Here is a 24,976-nt window from a genome sequence, read left to right on the forward strand (position 1 = left end):
ACTCTTGAAAGATGCCCAGTAATAACGAGTATGAAAGACTAGAATATCCAGAATAAAAATATTTAGAACCGTGCAAGCTGCATGAGGTCTTCGTGTTTAGATGGCAGTTAATTGTTTTTGTCATATGGGGGGGTCCAATACAAACCATATCTAGAGCGAGTGAAGAAGGCATGAACTATAGATCGTCAATATACGAGCAGTGCGCATGGTGGACTCGGCGCATTAGACTGCAAACATCTTCCAGCCCTTCGTAGAGCAACACCCACCACACGGACGACGTTCAAGTATTATTACCGCTTACGGCTCATATTTTCTTCACTTGCTTTGGTTTCGGTTTATTTTAGGCCACCCTTTACCTGCTGAATTCCTTGCCAGTTAACGGTGGGACACGCTACGCCGTCGGAACTGGTACCACGTTTTCATAACGGCGTGACAATCTTCTGTGACGATCTTGTAATTTTCTTCTTTACAGAAGCTCTGTGCTCTACCAACGTGACGCTTAATACACCTGACGCAATAAATTGTCCCTCTCGCTTTTAATTTCTACTTCCCTGCTGTCCAATGGTTTCATGGGCCGCATTCAAATAGCCTTTCGTCCGTAAGTGCTCTTTGCGATTCGCTGCCCACTTTCGCTATATGCCCGGCGTCCTGGTTGGCCAGCACCTGCTTTTATGAGCAACCCTATCATAAGAGCTTCTTTGGGAATACGCGCCGAGAATTTTAATTCACATTGCCCTGTTTCCACCTCTTAACGCAAAACACTTTCATTTCTCGGTCCATTACCCATTGTACTAACCTCAGCATCATTCGAAGCTTTCGTTAAGCTCGAAAGCCTTGTTTCACAGGTGAGCACGGAAGAATACGGCGACTATAGTATTGGTTTCAGTGATGTTGGCTTCGTTTGTCGTGATTTTGAATGTTGCATTGTTTCAGTGTATGCTGTCCCCATTTCAGGTACCTCATGGCAAAGCCATGTGCCGAGAAATATGCAGTTAATTGTTTTTCTTGCAACTCCTTCCAATATTGTGAGTCCGTTGCGAACAACAAAACAGAAAGCCAAGAAAGTGTACTCGTCTGGAGAAGAAAGAAAAGCTTCTTTATTAAAGAGTAGGGGGCTGCGGCGTATGTAGAGCAACGTAGCTACTCTGCAGTGAATGGGACGAAGGGAACAAAATACAGTAAAATAAGGTGGGCAGAAGAATTTATTAGAAGCAAAAAGGAAAAGCTGTATTTCTTGAGATTTTATTGGAACAGATTGTGACCCAGGCGATGAAGGAAAATTATTTTGTAAACCGATGGTTCATGTGAAAAAGAATGACATTCTTGATTACGAGGAGTGGGTGGGTCGCAGTTTAGAAATCATGACTATCAAGCCAATATATAGGGGTTGTTTCAGTGAACACTTTCAATAATTTTTTTATAGGTTCCCTCTGGCAGAATTCCCAGGGTGGCACCAGTTTCGAGTTATTAATTCGCGAACTTTGCGGAGAAATGCATTGGCGTTCCAGTTACTTTTGTGCGTCAGTCCATGAAACGACGTTCTGTTGAGACCGTAACTGGAACGCCAATGCATTTCTCCAGAAAGTTCGGGAATTAATATCTAGAAACCGGTGTCATGCTGAGAATTATGCCACAGGTAACCTTTAAAGATGTATGAAAGTGTTCGCTGAAGCTCCCGGTATATAAGAAGGAACTTGACAAGCGTTAAGGTTCTGCTTTGCTTGTAAGACTTACTTACGAATGTTTAAGCGCAGTGACAGCTGATAGACGAGGGCAAGTTAGTGTACGCACAACACTGGCGCTCGTTCCCGTCGGTGACCGGGCCTGGGCATACCTAAACAAACAACATCGGGGCTTTGCACTGTTCTTATGGGCACGACAACGGGGACGCACAATGGGCTTCAAATTCGAGCGGATCACAGACGCAGTGCCTTATCATGTCTTTGTTTTTGTCTTTCGCACATTTACCTGGCAGGTGTTCGCGGGAGTCCGGACGCCAAGCGGCTGTACGATGACCTCATATCCCGGTACAACAAGCTGGTCCGCCCCGTCGTCAACGACACGGACGCGCTCACAGTGCGAATCAAGCTCAAGCTCTCTCAGCTCATCGAAGTGGTGGGTTCCAAGAGTATACGTGCTTTTAAAGTTCCGTTTTGATGCCATCTGATAGCGCTTCTCCCTTTCTTTCAATGCTAAATGGAAAGTTGGCTATACTATTATAAACCCGGGTTGATCGTGTTCATGTGTTGAAGTCGATTCAGGTCTGAGGTATACAGAACACCGTCGGTGCAGTCCTTGAACTGCTTGGAGTTCGAAATTTCGATTGCACGTAATCTCCGCCACTGCGCTATAAAAATAACTGCAGTCGACATGTACTTGCAAACGAGGTTTTCAACGTAAACCGTTTTGTTTAAGCCTCTTTGGTTCAATGATTCATGGGGGAATCAATGTTTTTCAGGAAATATAAGAAGTAGACACCGACACCTAAAATTAATCTAAAATATCGGAGTGTTAGCGTTCTGGGTCGTTTTCTTTACACTTCGCAAACGTCTGCGCATGGCGTCACGCCGGAATTTGGTCTCCGTGCAGTGTCACTGGAGCTCACTACCTAAGGCATATTCCTTCTCCCTGGATCCACAAAAATAGTTTTCAAATTATTTGTCCACATGCATCAATCCACTGTAATGTTGAATCGGGCAATCCGAATGACCATGCGGTGCCTCAATAGACCTTACTTCTTTTTTACAATTATTAGAAATGCCTTTGATATGTGACTTAAAATCCTACTACAGCAACTACTAAGCGTTAGTGTCAGGGAGAAGATCCAACCCTTCACACAATGTGAGCTAGAAATGTGTTAAGTGCCGTTTAGAAAATAACGAGATGTGAGGAGAGAGCTGTGAAGTAATGAAAAGGAAATATTAGTAGTTTGGCGAGGGGGGAGGGGAGGGGGTGAAGGTGGAATCACGCGCCTCCAGTTGCGGGCGAAAGCACGTATTGAAGAAATTAGCTTATATAGTCGCCTGCGTTACCCCTGAAAATGTACTGGTGACTCACCACGTTCCCTGTCGAATTACGTAATGAAATAGTTAATGCTACCTAAATATCGTCAGAGAGAAAAATATATGCCTTCAAGAAAATAATTTCTTGCTTAAAGCAAGTTTTCCTCGCTTTACTCCACGGATTCTGGTCGGTTCCTCTCGTTATAAAGTGGACCAATCGCGGAGACAGTACGAAGTAATCTGTGGGATGTAATGTAAAGACGATGTAAACTGGCTTATACCACGCATGCCGATGACGTCTGCACAATGGCGTGTAGAATAACGCGGCTGCAAGTAGGTATCCAGATACTGCCATCAACGATTAATGCAAATGAAGACGGCCAATTAACCTGCACGCGTAAACTGCATAGGCCCCGATCGCATCTGTGTGCGAAATCTTAATGCGAGAGCAGTTATGCGATCAAAACTGAGTTTGCTTTCACCCTCCTTGCGTCGGTCTATTCCGTCACGCTGACGACGAAGTTGTCGTCACCAAAGTGTGTCGCCGCACTCCACCTCCGCTTCGCCATCGCCTAGCGCGAAGAAAATAAACTTTTCTCTCAACGCAACCACTAAACATTTCGCGTGCTGCAGACAACCCAATTCTCGGCCAACTGCCTAATATAAAATTCAATTTTCAGCCACACCTTGGTGCCAGTGAGGGCATCTCTGCTTAGCTTAACTAAACAATAAAGTAACGCACAGTATCTAGTCGGCTCGTAGGCCCGTTTTAAGAATGCAGACCTGTTAATATAAGAATGCGTCATGGTAAATGGTTTCACGTCAGAGGTGGAATCCGTAAGTCGTTCCAACACATAAGGTTCGACACAGGTACGTGCGCAACGCGCTCGTAGAGTGACCAGGTAAGCGCTTAAAACAAAACATGGCCACCTCAACGATTTGCCCTGATTTCATTGCACCGAAGAGCCCTTGGGAACCGGACGCCGCTCATCGTTACAGTATGGCGCAACAATAGTCCCTGCAATTTTGCGGGAGCTATTTTCTGGAAAGATATTCCGCTCTGCACAAACTCTGAGAGTGGTAGCGGCTGTGCATGCATTTCGAAAACAAACAGGCAATTCTGCAGCAAACGCCTGCGTGACGTTGTGTGCACCGCGCAGCAGTTGCCGAGATGATGACGGCGTATCGGCGTCACACATGCTGTCGTTATTTTAGCGAAGATCGTTGAGCAAAGCAAAGCCAAAATGCAACGTCTCTCGCTACACCGTGGGCCTCGCCGCCTTCGAATTTTACTCCAGCGAAATCCACAGAGCAGCAAGAAATGCCTTCATCGCGTATCAGCCGTTTCACTTTCCACAAGCAAACGACATGCCTTGTCCTGTTAACTTCCCTGAGCTCCGAGCTTCCTCGCACCCAAGAAGCCGGCGAAGACTGCCGCTAAATATCAACGTGCTCAAGGATGAAACAATCATGCTGTTCCGTCTGTGCACTTTAAGACTCATTGCACGTCCGAAGCGTCGATGGGAAGCTCCCCTCTGCTCAATGAGAAGACATACGTGTCTTCGCGTGAAAGCTTGTTTGCTTTCCGGATGCGATCACTGATTGCGTCACCAAGCCTGCCAGATGCCTGGGCTTGTCCACTCTCATCACCACCCGACGTGTTCGAAATGTGAATGCACTATTCCACAACAAAACCCAAGAAAAACGAGGTCTCATTTGTAATATCCTGTAAAGGAACGGCTCATACTAACCATGGTGCATCCTTGTTGTTGTTGTTGTTGTTGTTGTTGTTGTTGTTGTTGTTGTTGTTGTTGTTGTTGTTGTTGTTGTTGTTGTTGTTGTTGTTGTTGTTGTTGTAACCTTAACAGCAATGACACCTACCCGTTTAGGGTGACTGGCTATAGTAGTCGGACGGATCTCAGAAATGTATTAGGGACATGAATGCACAAATATGTGATTATGGTAACTAAATAAAGGACAAATAGAATAGAGAGATCTTTTCTTGCACAAGCTGGGGATAGTATCCAAATAACTTTCTGCCGAAGAGGCACTTTGCCGTATGCTCAAGAACAATATACCTATATTAAGAATTACAGCTTCAACGCTGCAGTACAGATGCGTTCTAAACTCGGGATCTAAATCGGATATAAATCTAAGGACCCGTAACACAATCCATCGTTCTTGCTAACTCCTCTTCTCACCCTACCCGATGTAGCCATCCCCTAAAAATTAACTCAGTAGAGATTTTCTCCTTAGACTGTTGTAAAGTAGCTTGGCTTCAGTACACAATTACAGTTACAGCGGCCTTTTCGGGTGATTGCGGTAACCATCTCCGGAAGAATTCGCAAACAAATTATTCATATATTTTTCTCACTTTAGCCTCTTTGAGTTGTAAAATTCATTCTTCATTCTCAGTAAACTACAGAATTTGATCTTTGTAGGTGTATCGCTTGGGTTCCTGTTAATTATGTATTTTCCTGAATTTATTGTTTTCCACTAATGTCTTGATGTGGGTTGGAATATTTTACCTATGTTCTCCGGCATTCCCTTGCTGCGAAACAACGTGGTATTGATAAATCATACTACATTTAATAATCATGTTATATGAAATGGAGAACGAAGTAAGGAAAGTACTTCCTTAAACAACAATCACTTCGTTTTACTTGTTGAGCAAACTACGCACGCCTAATAGGTACATGGGCTTCGATCGATCCTCTTTCTTCTTAAAAATTTATTCAAGCTAAATATATTGCCGCTCCTGAAAACACGCATAGTGCCTATTCTTCTTCCATACTGCATACTTATTGGCACCGAATTATTTTCTGTTTGCTTAGACCTTGTAATGAGGCTGAGCTAGAAGATGGCTATAAAATATGCTACCGCGCGAAGAGCTTTGTCTGGGATTAAATATTCACCAATGATTTCGAACGTGTTTGCACTCTGATTTTTAATTCTGGAGCGTGCCTTCGATAATGGGCATGCGTCGGTCACGCGAGCACTTTATTCCGAGAAAATGAGCTTCCGTCTAATGAAGTTTTGTCTTTTTTTCTTTTTCTTTTTTATTGTGAAGGTTACGCTTGGCTGGCGGTTTTCGTGTGTGTGTTTTAGCAAGGCTAGGAAAACATAGAAGAAAAAAGAAGCGTGCCGTCGTATTCTCGCGTGTGTAAAAACATTTCGTTGTTCCTGAGGCACTCCACATCATCGCGAACTTGGTGCGTCCGACACGAGGCTTGCGCTTCGTGCTAGCGTTTCGTGCAGTGTACGGCGTGGACCGAAGGTCCACGCCGTACACTGCACGAAACTCTCAATCTGCGTCATTAAAATTGCGCAGCATCTTACAATTCTTAGCGGCCGCGAAGTTCTTTGCTTGAGAGGACAGAGCGCCTACTTTTATTGTGCCTCAGTGCGACTCTCGTCGCACTGAGGCGTTTCTCTATGCAATAATGTAATCCATCAATTTTACATTTTGCTTATCTTTCTTTACATATACGATGCTGGTACCTCCTAGATTTATCAAAAGGTAAACGAAATTAATGCGAGAGACAGGTGGAGTTATTAGTATACAGTCGGAACTTTCATACACAAATGGCTGCCACACTTGCCTTCCCACGGGTGTATGCTAGTCACAGTAATTTGTGCAATGTGCTCATTGTAATACCACTCTGTGTCACCCTTCGTGACGTACTTATGACTCGCCATGAGCTATTTACACTTACAGGGAGCACACTTTTCTAATTCCCATCTCTTTCCCTTGTACCATCGGTAAGTTAACGGAACAAGCACGGTCCGACCGCCTTTGATCGCATGGTGAACGCTGTTTAGCCAGCGCGCTCATCATTTCTTAGCTCTTTAGGTTATAAGGCCAAGCTTCCTTAGCCTACCCTCCCATATCTGGCTTGGCTCGCTGGTTCTCTGCTGAGTCGTCAGGCATCTAGGTGGTATATTTTTTGACATATGCACCAAGTTGTTGTACGATTGACCGGTAGCGCACATAAGTGCAAACACCGGTACCGGAGGTAGTGCAGAGTTGAGTCGGGGTGGCAAGTCATAGGCCCAAGCGCAGATGCGAGCTCCAACGCGCTCGCACCGTCGGCCTGTCTTCGCATTGCCGTCATCGTCATTTCGTCGATTACATTCCGTTGTTATCATTGCTTCGTTTCACTCCACCTTCACTGTTCGGCCACCTTCATTGTTCCCCCAGCTTCACTGTGCCATCACTTCGGTGCCATTTGAACAGTGATCACGCCTGCGCCGCGCGTCATCATCATCATCATAAAGTGGTCGTCATTCCGAAACCGACATACAGACGTCATTGCGTTGTGATAACCATGTCATCGTCATCGTGCCATGGTTCATCGTAGCTTCGTCGTCATACAGTCGTCGTCGTCGTGCACTCCTGGTGTTGCCGTCGGGGTCGTTTCGTCGTCATCATACTCAGTTTCGTTATCCCACTGTGGCCACGCCATCTTCTTTACGCCACCGTTTCGTTATAGAGTCCTCCTCATTACAGCGTGCTCATGCAGTTGTCGTCTTTCCATGGTTGTCACGGTGTCGTCGTCGCCATCCGTTCTTGGTCCTTCCTTCGGCTTCATCTAATCATCGTCGTTACTTTGTCGTCATTGCATCGTCGTCATACAATCATCGTCATGTCGTCATGGTCGTTCTGTCGTCTACATTCTGTTATAGTGTCGTTATGCCATTGTGCCGCCAACGTCTTCATTTCATCGCCGCCATGCCATTGTCGTTATAGCCTTGTTGTCTTGCACTCGTGTTCGTTCCATCATCGCCATCCCGCCGTTGTCATTTCAGTGTCGACATAAGATCGTCGCCACTGGGTATAGTCGTCACACAATCCTCGTCATGCATTCGTGTTCATACCGCTGATGCCCGTCATGTTCATTACGTAGTCGTCATGCCGCCTTAGTCGTGCCTCCTTTCTCTTGCCGTTGTCGTCGTTGAGTCTTCATAAAGTCGTAGTCGTGCCATCATGGTCGTCCAATCGTCCATGCCTTCGTCGTCATTACAGCATCGTCGCCATACCATCGTTGTCATCCAAGCATTGATCCGATTGTCGTCTTGTCAGCGTCGGCGCATCGTGCTCGTCATACTGTCGGCGTCATTCTCGTGCCGTCTTCGTCCTGAATAAGACGGTCTTGACGCCGTCGATGTCATTCCATGAAGTCGTCATGATGTCATCATGTCCATGCTGCCGTCGTCGTCGTGGTGTCATGGTCCTTCCGCCATCGTCCACTCCATCGTCTATCACAGTAGTCCAAAGTTCGACGAGTGCTCGTCAGGCGAGGGTGATACATTGTCAAATGAACTGCACTCCCCTAAGGTTCAAAAGGAAATAAAACATGCAAGGACGTTTCGACACCGCTACGTGTCCGTTGTTCACAATGAAGAAAATCGTTGGGAATTGTGAACAAGGGACCCGTAGCGGTCTGGAAACGTCATTTGATGTTTTATTTCCTTTTGAACCTAAGGCGACTGCCAGTTCATTTAACAATGTATCACACTATGCATCTGCCTGATTAAGTGCTTGAGTTTTTGCGCAGGAAGGAAGCGTTGCAGTGTATAAACAATAGAAGTTGCATCGCATTAAAATTGTGAGCTTTGTCGTGGGAAATCGCTCGACGATATTGCAAACTGTACAAGAAGAATGATACGCATGGCCGTTAGATGCCTCGAATTTCACTAAACGCTTCACTAAAGCTTTGCTTCACGTACACTCTGACTTGTGCAGCAGATATGCATAATTTCCCCCTTATTTGCCCCCGTTTTCTTTTTGTTTTGTTTTCACTTCCCGAAGCACAGCGTTGGAAATCAGGTGAAACGTGCTTAACATCCGTGCCTTTTGTTTCTCTCTCTCTCTCTCTCTCTCTCTCTTCCTCTCTATGCGAATCACTGCGTCAGAGCTAAAGAAAAATTTATGAATAAAATTCAAGGAAATTAACCAGGACTGAGCCCGTTTGGCTGCACAGCACTAGGGGAGGAGGAAATGGAAGAAAATCGTAAGAAAATCAAGAAAATCATTTAGTTGACATGCGCTTGAGTCACCCATGCAGCTAAAATTCTCAGCTCTGTGTCGCAGACGACCGGAAGTCTGTGTCGCAGACTTCCGGTCACAGCAGCTTTGATATACGAGACCATGGTTCTGAGATGCTGTCTAACTATAAAGGTCCACCGCTTAGTTGGTTTAGAGCGGTAGTGAGGGCAAGCGCTTTCATTTGGGAAGGATATCACAGATGGCGTTTAGCACTTTCTCGGTCACCGAAGTCGTTGCATTGCGTTAGATGCTATCGGTTCTTTCATATCACTACCCAGTATGCGCTGGTAAGCGACACTGTACTGTGAGAAATAGTTCTTTACAAAACTAGACTAAGGGATATGTGAATAGTGACATGTGAACGGGAAGTTGTTCATTTTCGTTATAAATTGGTTTCTGTGAAAGGGTTCAAGTCCGAAGCGCTTCGACTACTCCATTTACATTTCATATCTGTTGTGTGTTCAGCCACGAACAAAGCAACAAACTTATAATTATCTAGCATGCGTTAGTGAGGGCGCTGATCGACGCATGGTCGGGGGAGTGTGCTTGAGGAAAGCGAAACCCTGCATGCATGACGTTGTCCATGAAGTTGTATTTCTTTCCTGCATTTACCTAACACGAAACTTCCGCACCGCATCACTTATGTAACACCTGCAAGTATGCGGATGTTTAAGGAAAATGGACGGATTATAACTAATCACGGCGCTAGGAAATGCGTACATTTTTCATTAGTGTTTCCCGCTCTTAATCCCGTCGTAATATTATCGATGCTTCGCACTGCAGAATCTGAGGACCGCGATTATACTTCTCTGCCAGCAGAGAGCTGCGTGAGCTCAATTTCGCAATCGACAGCGTTACAAATACTACTCACGTATTTTGTCTCTATCTTTATGTTGTTCTTGATCGCGAAATCTAAGTTGTTCGTTTAAATTGTAATTTCTTTTTCATTTTATGCACTCTTCCCGCAAATTTATATTTCTCCTATGAGTGAAATGGAATAGACACAGGCGTATTGCTTGAAATCTCACCATTTTTTACCCTTCTCAACATGCAGCATATGACGGCAACTTAGGAAAAGATAAACGGCACATTGTACAGCCGTTGATCTTGTTCTTAATTGCTGCTTTGTATATTGGCAACGGTACTGCCTACCACTCCAGTTTCCTCTATCTGCTCGGAATCTGACCACAACGATAAATATGTGACTTCTGACATTTCTCACGCATATTTGTGTATTTTCAAAAACTAGCAGCGCTGAAGCGGGATAAAACATAAAGCTACAACTGGTTCAGGGGTCTTGTGCCGTTTTTAACACTGTTTGCTTCCAAGTACGTACGAACAAGCTCATCTAGTCACTTCGTTGGAGCTAAAATTCTTGTGAACGTTTTCACGAATTTCTGATTGAGTACATTTACACCTGCAAGGCCCAAAACCTTATAGCAAACGCAATATTTAGAATACCAGGTAACGTGCGCTTTAAAAAGCCTCGAAGAACTCATTGATTTCAACCGTGTACTCAATAAAGCACTTAAGTGCCTGTTAATAAGCCATTATTTTTTTGTATTTGGCTTTCTCTATAGTGTATATTTGGCTATAGCTGATATATCGGTATTGTACGTAATTGCATGTGATTCAATGCTGTTTTACATTTTCATAATAGAGTATTGGCGAGTGGAATTGAAAGTACGCGTGGTAATCACTGTCACTGTATTATTTCTCTTTGCGGCTCGTAAACCGCAAATAAATTGCGTTTATTTTTCTGCTTCGCTTCAACCACTCATGCGCCCACCGCCAATTTTTATTCCGCCATTATATCTATTCTTAGCACGTTATTTCGAAGTTGGCCGTATGCCTGTTCGTCCGTACCATTTCCGCCTGCTGATTCTCACATGTTCAAAATGTTTCCAGATTATCTTCAAATTTTCACAGATGCATCTGTACACAACGACGGTCAAGGCGCCTCTGCACCTTTTTTTCTGCCCTTCAACTCAAGTACGACGTATTTTTCAAATACCTCATCCAACTTCCTCAACAACTGCGGAACTAGCAGTGATTAATGTTGCACTGAAATACGTGCAAGAGGAGTTAACTACATCGAAGGTTGTCATCCTTACGGACTCCCGTGCTGCCCTCAGCAGGTTACAACGCAGTGAGCTTGATTGTCCACTTATGCGCAGCATTACTGACTCTGCGAGCAAAATTACATCACGTGGGGTATCTCTCGTTGCTCAATGGATACCTTCCCACGTAGGAATCGCCGGAAATAAAGAGGCTGATCGGCTCGCTTCAAGTTGCGCTCATAACAACTGTGACTGCCCAGAAATTTTGTGAAACCTTGAAGACGCTCGCCTGCTGATTCTTCGCCACCTACTCAAGTAGCATCCAGATCAGCGCGTCGCAAATGGAACGTTCCCGCCCCGTGTTCGTGGTCGAGGCTTACCTTGTCGCGCTAGAGCACAACTGCTCAAGCTGAGGGTTCGTTGCGTGAACGTGCACGAACGTTTATACAGACAAGGGCGTGTGGCGAGTCCATTGTGTGCGTCTTGTGGCTGCTACGAGACACTTCGGCACCTTATATTTGAGTGTCCCGCTTTCAGTGCGCAGCGCATGTCGCTAGTGAGAAACTATCATCTCCTTGGCCTGCGGTGTGCGACACTCGAGGAATGTTTATACCCCAGTGGTTGTGCATCTAAACGTGATCAGGCTCATCGCGCCCTACTAACCTTTCTAGAGTTAATTAACTTAGGTTTACGTTTGTAGCGTGAACATTCAACATTCTGTAGTAGCGTGACCTTCAGTGACCTGCCCTACTGTGTGTGATCAGTACTGTGCCCTAACGCTTCTTCCTTCGAAGATGGGAGGTGGCGGGTTCAATCCCCTCTAGTGTATATTGTCAACCGACTGCCGGTGAAACGGTGATTGCGTGCAGCTGTACTTGGCGTCTCACCGTGGAGAGCACAATTAGCCGCATAGCGAACTAGCCATGGATGTGGTTGATAATTGTGAAGGCTGTTCGACGCAGCGTCACTTTAGTTCCGGCTGCAGAGTCGAAACTCGGCAGAACAACTTGCGTAGTGTACTGTGTTCTACTTTAGTCTTTATATTTGTCCTGTTGCTCTTCCTTTCCTCTTTCCTCCACTCCTTTCTATCTTCCATTTCTGTGTTGCTGTCACCTCCCTTCAGAAGAGTAGGCAGGCGTTGTACCCCTTCCGGTGGCAGTTGCCTGCCTGATCCTCGCTTTCCCTTTTCTTTTAACTGTGTATATGGGTATATGTGTTCAAAACAAATAATAATAATTCCGCCTGCTGAACCGCGTACGCGGGACAAGAGTTTCCAAAGACAAGAACCCCGAGCTTCCCCTTTTGGTTTACGTATTCAGACTTTGGTTAAGCGAAAAGTGGTTAGTTAAACGTAAACTGGAAATGAGGAACTGCAGGAATCGAAACTCCAAAACTAAAGATCTGCCTGTCACTACAAAAACCCAACACCATTACCACCCCAGGTACCACATCCTTCAAGATGTGGGCGCGTTTTATTGTGGTTTTTATGTTTGTCTTAGGCAGTTCCACTTACTAGAGCTCGTCTATTCTCTTTCTTTTTTTCAAGTTGTTAAGCACACATAATTGCTAACTTTCTGTACCTTTGCCAGCAAACGCATTCCTTTTTCTTTTTCTTCAGCAGTCATAATAACAAAAGTTACAAACTCGTTTAACACTGCGCCATGGCGTTCGAAGTATCGGGGAAGAAATAAATAAATGAATAATGAGTAAATATTGGCTGAGTACGTTAAACTACTAAAACCATTGCGATGCACGTATAATATTTTCTTTAGCTGTTCCGGTCTTCAGAACAGTTTGCCCTCGCATTTGGATCGGCTGATGCATCACGACTGCTTCCGAAGAAGAGAAAAAAAAAACGAAAACCCCAATGTGCTCTATGTTTGTTTTACTTTTGTCCCTAGTGAGAAGTTCTTACCACTTTTCAAAACTAAAACATAAAAATAAGGAAAGGAACGTCGCGACGGTGCCTAACCAAGTTTGCGATGCCGCAAGTACGCACTTCCTAACTGCGACAGCCGCGCGGGTGCCATTAGATCATTTGCACCACTCTCCCTGTCGTTTTGATAAAGACACGTTCTCTTATTCAACTTTTTTTTTTAAAGTAGTAGCGCCCAGTGTTAGGCACGCGGTGAGAGCGCGCAGAAACCGGGGGAAAACGCATTTGCTTGGCTCAGGATCTTGAGGCTCCTTAACTCTGCCGGCGTTCTCTCCGGGGAAGCCGGCGGCTCTCTCGCTTGTTTTACGAGCCACGAATTTCACTGAAACTCGTGTTAGTCTTACGCAACGGCCGTAGGCGGCAATTTCAAATCGCTCACGGGTATCACGAGGCAAACACTGCGTTCTATATCTCCGGTGTAAGTGCCAATTTACGGGCGTGCTCTTGTTCAAAGGCGTGTTGATTTTTCGATAACCCTGCGGTGTGCGAGACAACGATGTTTAACGCCGTCGATTTTCGCCGGCGAACTCTTGTCGCGCTTGTACTTTGGCACGGCGGGTGCGCGAGCATATTTCCAGAAGTATGCGAAATTGTTTTGCCGTTGAGGAGCGCAGAATAGATTGCGAACAACTCAAGGATAGACGATTGTCGGGGTCGAAGATAGAAGGCCTCCATTAAGCGTGCGGTCTCCGCCAGCGATGCATCAAGAACGCTGTCTTCCCTGGATGTTTTCAGCTCCGCCAGTGTAAATCGACAGAGCTCTGGTGCGACTGTATTTTCTTTCTAGGGATGAACAGAAATTCAGTTCGAACGTGATAAGAGTGAAAGGCGAGAGGGGGGGGGGGGAGAAGACGAGGGCTCGTACTTTTCAGCAGGAGCGCATAGTACTTTCTCCTATAAACACAGAGTTGGTGCTAGATTATCCTATCTGAACGAAGCCGTGAGTAGTAAAACAGAATAGCACGTGCGCTGTGCGGTCAGATTATTCGTTATTAGAGAGGCTCACTCCATTTGGTGCCTCTCATGGGAAAAGCGAAAAAAGAAATAAGACTGGGAGACTGGGCGAGGCAGGTAGGAGCTTGGCAATGCCAGAAAAAAGAAATGAAAATGAGCCTTTGGAAGTCAAGGTACCTCTATAGTCGCGGAAAAACAAGAAACGCGATTATTGCGTTTTCATTCCTCCTCATCTGGCAATGCAGAGATTGGGAATAGAAAACGAAATGCTGCCATACTTTTGGAAGCTTGGCGAATGCATCACCGCAATATTGAGCACGTGTTCGTTTGCAGTTTTAGCAATCACGTGAGATTCTTTTCTTTTTATCGCTTCATAAAAGCCACCGGCTGTCCTTGGCTCAACAAAGAAAGAAACGTGAAAGTTAAGAAAGGCAAGAAGCAAATAGACAAGAAATAAAGGAATGAAAGCAAGAAAGAGGACATAAGAGCAATTCGTACGCACAGTGAAATTCATTTAGATGTGTCGCGGGTGAGCGATAACGTTATCGCTGAGTCGTACGTTCATTAGCTCGTTATTTCGCGTAAAGCACTGTACACAAGGTTGAAAATACAGAAAATATCTCCGGCAAAGGCTGTTTATCGCTAAAATTATCTGTAGGACGACGTGGTGGCGACCGTATATGCTGGCGCGTGGCTGCGTCGTTCAGCCAGGCCGACAACAATGTCACCTTTTCCTGCTGTCGTCTTCAGCTCGCGTTGTCATCCTTGTCGGTGTCGGAGGCGCTTCAGTTGCGGGCGCGGCGTCGCTATGTCACCTTTCACGTGAACCAGCTGCGGCACCACACTGCACGTGGTGCACAAGAAACGTCATATAAAATTAAACACCCTGTAAATGAAAAAAAAAAGGAAAAGAAATTCCGCGACAATTTGATAACAGCAAATCACGAATTAATTGCGCGCGATTGTGTAATACAAGAAATACAGCAACGCTTGCAGTAATTAATTAAAGATTGTCTTGCGTGACTGGAGGCCTAACTGCATTCAGAACATGCATTATCTATATTTAGAGCGCGAAAGAATCCGCGTATGAAGCGCTACTATTGGGCTAGTGGTGCGCTGGTGCTGTGAGCCTTTTTGTTGGTGGTGTGGCACCACCAATTATCGAGAATTACCGCGCATTACGGGATATTGTCCGATTAGTCGCTGCGATTCACTTTGACTGTCAATATGTGTAAACATTAGCCGTAATATACTACTAACGTATTAATCACACTTAAACAAAGAAAGGTTAATTATTGAACGAAAATTATGGTTGCAGCTGTTAGAGAGGCCGAAGACACCAAATTTTTTTCTTCTAATAGCTTTTTTTTCCCGAAAGGTAATACGTTTAACAAGAGCATTTCATGCAATCTGTATAAGCAATTTATTTCGTTATACCGAGACTCCGCTGGTTCTCTCTCTCTCTCTCTCTCACACACACACACACACACACACACACACACACACACACACACACACACACACACACACACACGCACACACACACACACACACGCACACGCACACACACACACACACACGCACACACGCGCACACACGCACACACGCGCACACACGCACACATACGCACACACGCGCACACACGCGCACAAACGCGCACACACGCGCACACACGCGCACGCGCGCACGCGCGCACGCGCGCACGCGCGCACACACGCACACACGCACACACGCACACACACACACGCGCGCGCGCGCGCGCACACGCACACGCACGCATGCACCTCAGAATTTCTGTGTAAAAAGCCACCTATATTCGCTATACCATAAGGAGACAATCGAAGACTGGCAGACTTTGTAAAGTATGATGCAAATGTAATGATATGGTGAGAGGTCGTCGTGCCTTAAGTCTTCCCTCACCGAATCGTGCATGCACAAAATGAGCGCCAACTTTATTGTATAGGTCCGGCGCCTATTAGAAGCAGGGTATCCTAGCGTAACAGTGGCCACTGTGGCTAAACACCTAAATACAGGTAAGTCGATTTCGAGGTGGACGGACGTGATTACAGAAAGCAGTAACAGCAAGACAAGAGTAATGGCTATTCCTTATATTCATTCAGTATCGCACAGGCTTTAAAAAGTTCCAAGTAGATGTGGTGTTCATGTCGTTTTCAGTGCTCCCAATAAGCTAAGTAAGATATGCGATGCCGTGCAGAGAAAAAAAGAGCAGGTAAGAGGCAAAGAAAGGAACAGATACTTGTCCAGTGAAGAACATCACGAACAACAATTTTTCTGGCTGTCGTGTGCGTGTGGTTCCCTTTAGCTGTGGCCATTTCTACGTAGCGCAAAGGGGGCGGTGTATTAATCAGGTACTAATGGGGCATAAACATTCGTTAACCGGTGGATCACTTTCTAATCTTTCCTTACATTGCCAAGACTGCCAAGATCGTAACTGCACGCCTGAGTTACATGAATGCACGAAATTGTACAGGCATAGAAATGAAGATACGCGTCTTATGGTCGAGGCATGGCATATCAATAAAGGTGGAAATGCGTGCGTGAATCACCCTTCGATTACCTTACATAAGGAAGAGATCAAATGCCTTAACATTTACCTCTCACATAGACCGGCACGTGTACCCGATTGACACGTGGTGCTACCATTGCAGAGCATGCGCAGATGAGCTTTGTGTCTTCTTTCTTTTTTAGCCTCAGCGCTTCCTTGAGTTGATATATAGTCCGCGTTCGTGTTGTCCACTTCTCTCGTGTCCGTGTCTGCACGCCTTACCACTTTCTTGCATTATATGTCTGTGTGTGTGTGTTTTTAGTACCTGTGTGTGTACATATGTGTGCGGGTATGTGTGTGTGTGTGTGTGCGTGCATGCATGTGATCGTCTGTTTGTTCGTCTCTCTCTGTGCATGTTTGTGTATGTGTGGGGGGTGGTGCGTGTGTGCGAATGTTAGGGAGTCATTAACGCGAAAATATTGCTACGGAACAGCCGCCACAGTGTGGCTGCACTGAGGAGGAAGAAGACGACGGGTGCCTGCTTGATATAGCGCCGCCATTTTGGCCTCCGTTAGCTTCCCTGTAAATAAATTGTAAATAGCATTGGGCATCGGCTACACGTAACATTAAGTTGGTGGAGGTGGATGTTCTCCATACCCGTCATGGAGCTTCGCAGCGGTCGCAACGGCGACAGTGCAACTTCGGCTCCTGCTGGCGGCAATTCATCTGCGCAAGCGTCTCCGCCTGCAGCCCCGACCTACCTCGCCGTTTCCCCCTCCCTCGGTATCCTGGTGTTTTCAACAGAGTCGGCAGTCCTGATGTTGACGACTGGCTCCGCTTATACGAACCTGTCAGCACCAGTCACAGGTGCAATTCGACTATTATGCTTGTCAACGTTCTTTTATATCACGACGGAGCTCCACTGGCATGGTTCCAGACTCCCGAAGAGGAAATCTCGAGCTGAGATCTCTTCAAAGAGAATATCCGCGACCTTTTTGGCAATGCGTTCGGTCGCCAAGTCAATGCCACGAATGTTCTTGCCACACGTGTACAGACGTCGACCGAGTCCTACGTGTCGTTCATTCTCGACGTCTTGGCCTTTTGTGCCAAGGCTGACCCGAACATGTCTGAGGACGATAAGGTTAATCACATCCTCAAAGGCATTGCTGACGACGCCTTAAATTTACTGGTGTTTACGAACGTCACCAGCATCGACACGATCCTCAAGGAGTGCTGCCATCTCGAGCATGCTAAAAGCCGCCGGGTATCCCAGCACATCACGCGACTTCCCAACACAGCTGCTACGTCATCCTGTGACGACCTTTTCCACCAGCCGTCGCAATGTGACAACTTGACCCGCATCATTCGTCGTGAGGTCGAAGCAGCACAACCGGCCGCTTGTGCCCTTGCCGCTTGTGAGCGTTGTCAGCGCCGGAAGAAGCCCTCCACAGCTCCAGCTGGATATCTCCAGCCGATTGACATCCCACCCGAACCCTTTTTACGTGTTGGTCTAGACCTTCTTGGACCATCTCCTCTCGCGGGCTCTGGAAATAAATGGGTCGCTGTCGCTACCGATTATGCTAGGCGGTACGCAATCACCGGAGCCCTTCCGACAAGTTGTGCTACTGACGTTGCTGACTTTCTTCTCTATGACATCATTTTAGTGCACGGTGCTCCGCGCCAAATACTCACTGACGGTGGTCGCAGCTGTCTCTCGGCAGTCGTCGAGGACATCCTCCGCTCCTGTTCGACAACACACAAGTTCAGCACGTCCTACCATCTACAGACGAAAGGCCTCATGGAGCGCCACAACCAGACCATCACCGACATGCTTTCGAAGTATGTTGCGATCGACCACCACGACTGGGATCTTCACTTACCATATGTGACGTTCGCGTATAATTCATCGCGTCGCGACACCGCCGGCTATTCACCATTCTATCTCCTATATGGCCGAGAACCCGCGTTGCCCTTGGACACATTGCTACCTTCGGCCACAAGTTCAGCCACTGAACACGCCCGCGACGCGATCGCACACGCCGACCACGTGCGCCAGCTCGCCCGCACCCGTCTCGAGGCCTCACAGGAGCATCAGAGACGCTCTATGATTGCCACCATCGCGACGTGCACTTTTCTCCGCATTCTCTGGTGCTTCTCTGGTCACCCACTCTACGTGTGGGCCTTTCCGAAAAGCTGCTGTCGCGCTGCAATAGCCCATACTGTGTGGTGCGACAAGTGACCGATGTCACGTATGAAATCCTCCCCGCCGACCTCTCAGCGTCATCGTCAGCTACAAGTGACATCGTTCACGTGGCTAGATCGACTAAAGCCATACCACACACATTTCACCGTGGATGTGTAGATTAAGCACCGGGACGGTGCTTCTACCGCCGGGGGTGATGATACGGAACAGCCGCCACAGTGTGGCTGCACTGAGGAGGAAGAAGACGACGGGTGCCTGCTTGATATAGCGTCGCCATTTTCGCCTCCGTTAGCTTCTCTGTAAAGAGAGAGAGAGAATTAAACCTTTATTTGAAGCAGTGACTTGTCAGTCGAGGTGGGAGGGTCCCTTATTCCAGGAACCCTCTGGCTTGGATCGCCCTCCGGGCCCGGGCGACGAGATCGCGCTGGTCGACCAGGTCAGGCTTGGAGATCGCAGCCTCCCACATTTCAGCGAGGAGGTTTTGGTCTGCGTCTGCTGGGGCTGGTAGTTGTGCCGCTGTGATGGCTTCTCGGGTTTTCTTGCATTGCAGTAGGAGGTGCGCCAGGCTGTCTGGCACGTTGCAGGGTGGACAGGTGTAGCTGTATATAGCGTCAGGTGGAAATGATGCAGTAAGCTTCCATGGGTAAAGGTATTGCTCTGGAGTCGCCTGTAGTCAGTGCCTTCGTTTCTCGTTAGTTTTGGATGTGGTGGAGGGTATACCCTGCGTCCAAGGCGATAGTGCTGCAGTAGTGCTTGATAAGTTAGCGGTATTGTTTCTGTTTCCTCCGCTGATTTGGGCGGGTGGGACATGCCTAGAATCTCGTGCGGGGAGGCCCGGTTGACGCTTGCGCGGGCCGCGGTGCGGGCCGCGGCGTTTTCCACTTCATTCCCCTCGAGTCCCTCGTGTCCCGGAACCCACATGATGCAGGTGTAGGGGGGAGGAGTGTCGCCACGTTTCAGTATGTTGATCGCTTTTATAGAGATCCTGCCCTTCATGTAGTTACGTGCTGCTGCTTGAGAGTCGGTGAAGACCACTATGGCATGCTCACTTGTATGGGTGGCGAGTGCTATAGCGGCCTCCTCAGCTGTGTCGGCGCGTTTGGCGAGAATGGTCGCCAACGCCAGTGTCGTACCCTTGTGGTCTGTGACGCTGATGGCGAAGGCATTTCGGCCCGGATACTTGGCTGCGTCCACGTAGCGCGCCTGCGTGTCGTTACGGTGCTTGCGTCTGATGGTGTTTACCCTGGCGAGCCGTCTGCCTCGATGGTGTTCTGGATGCATGTTTCGGGGTATCTGAAGAACTTGTAGACATTCTCGGAGCTTCGACGTGATCTTTTCCTTACATTCGTCATCGTGTTCTGGGTTGGTTACGTATCCTGTGCGTCGGAGGACTGCTCGGTCTGTGTTTGTTAGCTTGAGTCTCTCGATCTGGTTGATGAGGTGCGCTTCCGCGAGTTCTTCCCAGGAGTTGTGAACTCCCATGCGAAGCAATCGGTCAGTGGAGGCGGTTGTAGGCAGTCCTAGGGCGAGCTTCGTGGCCTTTCGTATGAGAAGGTTTAGCTTTTGTTTCTCGGCTGTCTTCAGGTTGAGGTAAGGAGTTCCGTATGTAATGCGGCTGTAAAGGAGGGCTTGTATCATTTGCAAGGTGTCGTGCTGTTTGAGGCCATTGCGGCGATTGGCCACCCGTCGTATCAGATGAGTAAGCTGTGCCACGGTGTTGTGTAGCCTAGGGAGTGTGACGGAGCCGGACCCGTCCTTGTGTATATGGACTCTGAGAATTCGAAGTGAGTCGACCTTCGGTATCGGAACTCCCTGAAGGAGGACTTGTGGGTCCGGTGCGTCGTGGCTTGGGGGCCGCCCCCGGGTGCGTGCCCCGAGCACTAACAGCTCGGATTTATCCGGGCCACAGTGGAGGCCGCAGGTGTTGAGGTATCGTTCGATGATGTTGACCGCCTCCTGAAGACGGGTCTCCTGTTCGCCCGTGCTCGTGCCTCTCGTCCACAGTGTGATATCATCTGCATATAGAGCATGGAATATCCCTGGGATGGTGTCTAGGAGGCGGGGAAGTTTGAGGAGGGCCACGTTGAAGAGGAGTGGCGAGACTACCGAACCTTGTGGCGTACCCCTGTTAGGTAGGTGAAATGTCTTGCTCCGGAGGTTGGCAATCCCCACCGTGGCCGTACGGTTGGTGAGGAAAGCGCTCGTGTAGGCGTATGTTTAGGCTCCACAGCCGATATCTTCTAGGTTACGGAGAATGGCTTCATGGCTCACGTTATCAAAGGCGCCCTTTACGTCTAGAGCTAGAATGGAAGACTTGTTGTGTTTGCTCAAATTGTCAAGAATATCTTCCTTTAGCTGGAAGAGGACGTCCTCTTGTAATTGTAAATAGCATTGGGCATCAGCTACACGTAACAATATTAAGTCGAGCAAGATTCACCGATTAGGCTTCTGTAATAGCAAATTTGTCACCCTTGGCGACAACACAGCTTTTGCAACGTGAGCGCTACAGAGCAACATAGATGGCGGCCACGTGGAGATTATGCTAATTCGTTCGTTTGACGCTGGTGGTTCGAATTGAGGAGCAAAAGCGGGACCTTCAGCATCAAATTTCTATTCCACAAAGTGGTGCGCATCGGACCACAAAAGACATTGATATAATTCTAGATGAACAATCTGTGGAGGCCACTGGGCTTAATATTTTGCTTTAGTCCACATTATACTTTAGTTCTCACCGTGTAACTTCCTTAGGGATTTCTACCGCTTTCCCAATGCGGGGTAGACAATCTGGTTAGCCTGTACCTGCGTTTCCTTTATCACTTACCTCTCAGAGATTATGCACCACGAAACTCTCAAATGAGAATGGCCAAATTGTGTTTGCAAGTACTGCCACTGCATAAGATGAAGCTTGGCTATGATGAAAGTGGTACTAATACGTTCCTAATGAATTTGGACCAAATGTTTGTAAACGACGATTTTGCATGCAGCACCCGTCGGATAACGACTGTCAGGAATAGAATCGTCCATATTGCGCTCTAAAGCTGATGTGCATGCATTCCGCAGCTCTGACGGCATTTGAAATTCAATTTAAGGAAATATGAATGCAAATAAAGTTGATATTAAAAAACTAATAGCCGTAATTATATAGAGATAAGGACGAATATACCGTATACTATATTGCGCGCGAAGTAAGCGAATTAATCTTCCGGGCGCGTTCGCACAGGAAAACGTTTACGTGCACAACAAACTGAATGTTCGATGAGAATAAATGAGTTATTCAAAATGCAAGCTGTGACAAAGCAAAGCTGATGCCTATGCAGCAGGTGAGCACGGTAATTCGAAATTAAGTATCCACTTCGTTATACCGATGCAAGGCATTGATTCAGCACATTATATATACGCACTTAGGGATTTCGCAATTTGGCAGCTTTGAATTTCTTTCCCCTCGAACGCAAAAAACGTAACGAGATAAGTTCTCAGTTATGCGAGAGACCTGCGCATAGTGAACTGCATAGTTGTAGTTCTGCTCGACTTTTTAAAGAAAGGAGAAGTATTACTGGAATCTTGCGCCAGCAATATCATGGGCGTACGGCCAGTTTGATATGTGCTGTAAAAGAAGAAGTAAAGACAGGCTTTCACTGCGACCTGTTCAACCGCCGTCCATATTTCATCTCACTGCCACTTCTTTTTTAAGAGAGCTTCCGGTTAAGTTTTTTTTTACTGCATAAGAACATTCGTCGGCATATGCGGAAGCGGCTTTTTCATTTGAAAGCATGTCACCAAGCCACGATATTTCTGAAGAACTCTGACATATTAAAAAGAAAATTACGGAAGTGGGAGGGAAGGGGGGGGGGGGGTCTTTTCGTAATGAGCAATACTTTTGCAAAACACAGCGCTGGGCTTTGCAGAAAGGTGGATGAAGGTGAAGTAAGTGTTATTGTACGGGTCTTTGGAGAGCTTTCATGTCCAAATTTACTGGATGTGTTGATGTGTTAAAGAACACACCGAGAATACGTTTAAATGCGCAATATAAAGGTCCAGGGTTGCGCACCTCACCGTGCCTATAAGCTAGCAACATTTAGTGCAGCGTGTGTGAGTTGGCTTGTTTGTATGTCTTTTAGTATGCTTGCATTTCTGTGTACTTGCGAGGGAGAGGGGGCAGGTAGGCAAAGAAAGCTTCTTTAAAAAGCAGCCATGTTTTTGTGGCGCAGTCGGCGTCGATTTCATCCACTTTCTGTTTGTGCCTCAAAACGCCTGGTACCACTGATCCGATAGCGTTTACCGCATAGCCATCGCCTTTCTGTACTAAAGGTTAAGGAGAAAAAAAGACAACACAGCCTTCGCCCTTTGCGTTGCAGGTCACGGTTCAACAGGCTGTTGTAAACTGGTAACGAGGTAGAATAACCTAGAGCGGTTAATTGCACACGATGTGCGGCTCCTAAAACCTGATTCACGCAGCCATCATCTGCCCAGTTTCTTCCCCGTCACCGCACCGGCGTCCCGTTAGGATTGAGTGGTTTCCCCGATGGTTTCAAATAAAACGGGGACACTTGCGAGCATGATTCCGAATCTACGGAGGCCCGACACCGGAAGTTCCAGTGCAGTAATCTGGGTACTTTTTGCTGGGGACTCCTGCTCCTATTGTGTTCGCATAGGTGCACTAGGGAGGGTGACGCCCCGCCTTTTATACTTCCGTCCAAACGTGATCATAGCGACAGACAGACAGTCTGTAACAGCGAAGCGTAAGTTTTTTGTTGTCAGTGGTTGGCCCGAGTCACTGCGAAGCACGTAACATTACGTTCCGTGCTTCGCACATAACATTAGACAGTTTTAGTTACACGTACGTATAGGCTTCACGTACGCAAACGTGAAAAGCCTACGTACCTTACGTGAACGCCATCTGAAACGCTTTTAGCTACACGTACGTGACGCACACCAAGAGGGACCCCGTAGCTACATATATCGGGAAATGTGAACACGGCGGTAGCCAATTCAATCCTGTCGCCGTGTTTCGATGCAAGCCGTCTGCGCGCGCGCGGCCCGCTATCGCTTGTTCGTTATCTCGCGGAACTCCCGCGCGAAGCTGTCTACGTACGCAAGAAACGTCCGCAAAGAATTGAATCTCACGTACGTCCGTGAGACGCGCACGCGCCCGCTACCTTCTACGCATGCGCACTGCTGACACGTAGAAGCTCTACGTACGCAAAGCCTCTACGTACGTGTAACTAAAACTAGGCAGTTTTAGTTACACGTACGTAGAGGCTTTACGTACGCAAACGTGAAAAGCCTACGTACCTTACGCGCACGCCATCTGAAACGCTTTTAGCCACACGTACGCGACGCACGCCAAGAGGGATCCCGTAGCTCCATCTATCGGGAAATGTGACCACGGCGGTAGCCAATTCAATCCTGTCGCCGTGTTTCGATGCGAGCCGTCTGCGCGCGCGCGGTCCGCTATCGCTTGTTCGTGATCTTGCGGAACTCCCGCGCGAAGCTGTCTACGTGCGCAAGAAACGCACGCAAAGAATTGAATCTCACGTACGTCCGTGAGACGCGCGCGCGCCCCCTACGATCTACGCATGCGCACTGCTGACACGTAGAAGCTCTACGTACGCAAAGCCTCTACGTACGTGTAACTAAAACTGTCTACTGTCTATTATGCCGCTTTGCGGTGCACCTTCTACGCTTTGTCAGTATCGGGTCGTCGGCGGCAGGAGCCATACGCGACACGTGTGCCGCCCAGCCATTGACATAAACTACAGGATAACCTGCAGATAGGTTTTTTATATCACAAATGAATTGAAGCAAGGTTTGGGTGCGGGCTAGCTGGTATTCCTTGGTATCAATCGTCACTTACAGCGCATACATAGACGAGGCGCTTGTCGACAGCGTACATAGACATACATACATAGGCATACATAGACAGCGCTTGTCTTCGTCGTCCTTTTTTGTCCCTCGTCTATGTATGCGCTGTAAGTGACGATTGATACAAATGAATTCGCAGTAACAATTTGTCACTACTTAGCGGTCTGCGGCTGCCCCCACCCCCCCTCCCAAAAAAAAACATCTCCACCTGCGTTTCGCGCCGGCTCGCTTCGCTTCCCTTGGCAGGAGCGCTCCAGGCCAGACTAGGCGGTGAAGCACAGGAAAAAAAAAAGAACATCTACTGCAGAAGGCAAAGAAGGAAACGATTTAATAAGGCTGAAATACTGTTGAAAACAAAAAGTGTACTGTAGAAGCCTTCGGAGAGGCAGCTTATGGCGGAGTAT

At 47.3% G+C, this 24,976-nt stretch overlaps 1 protein-coding gene across 1 annotated transcript in view; it reads left to right on the forward strand.

Moving 5' to 3' along the window:
• The window catches only part of LOC126530755 (acetylcholine receptor subunit alpha-like), a 324,932-nt gene that overhangs the window by 214,876 nt on the left and 85,080 nt on the right, over nucleotides 1–24,976 (forward strand). The window contains exon 2 of the mRNA XM_050178045.3: nucleotides 1,976–2,115. Coding sequence (XP_050034002.2) covers nucleotides 1,976–2,115 — 140 coding nt within the window. The remainder of the gene's footprint in view (nucleotides 1–1,975; nucleotides 2,116–24,976) is intronic.

Source organism: Dermacentor andersoni, chromosome 5 (genome assembly GCF_023375885.2).
Source record: "Dermacentor andersoni chromosome 5, qqDerAnde1_hic_scaffold, whole genome shotgun sequence".
Classification (NCBI taxonomy): domain Eukaryota; kingdom Metazoa; phylum Arthropoda; class Arachnida; order Ixodida; family Ixodidae; genus Dermacentor; species Dermacentor andersoni.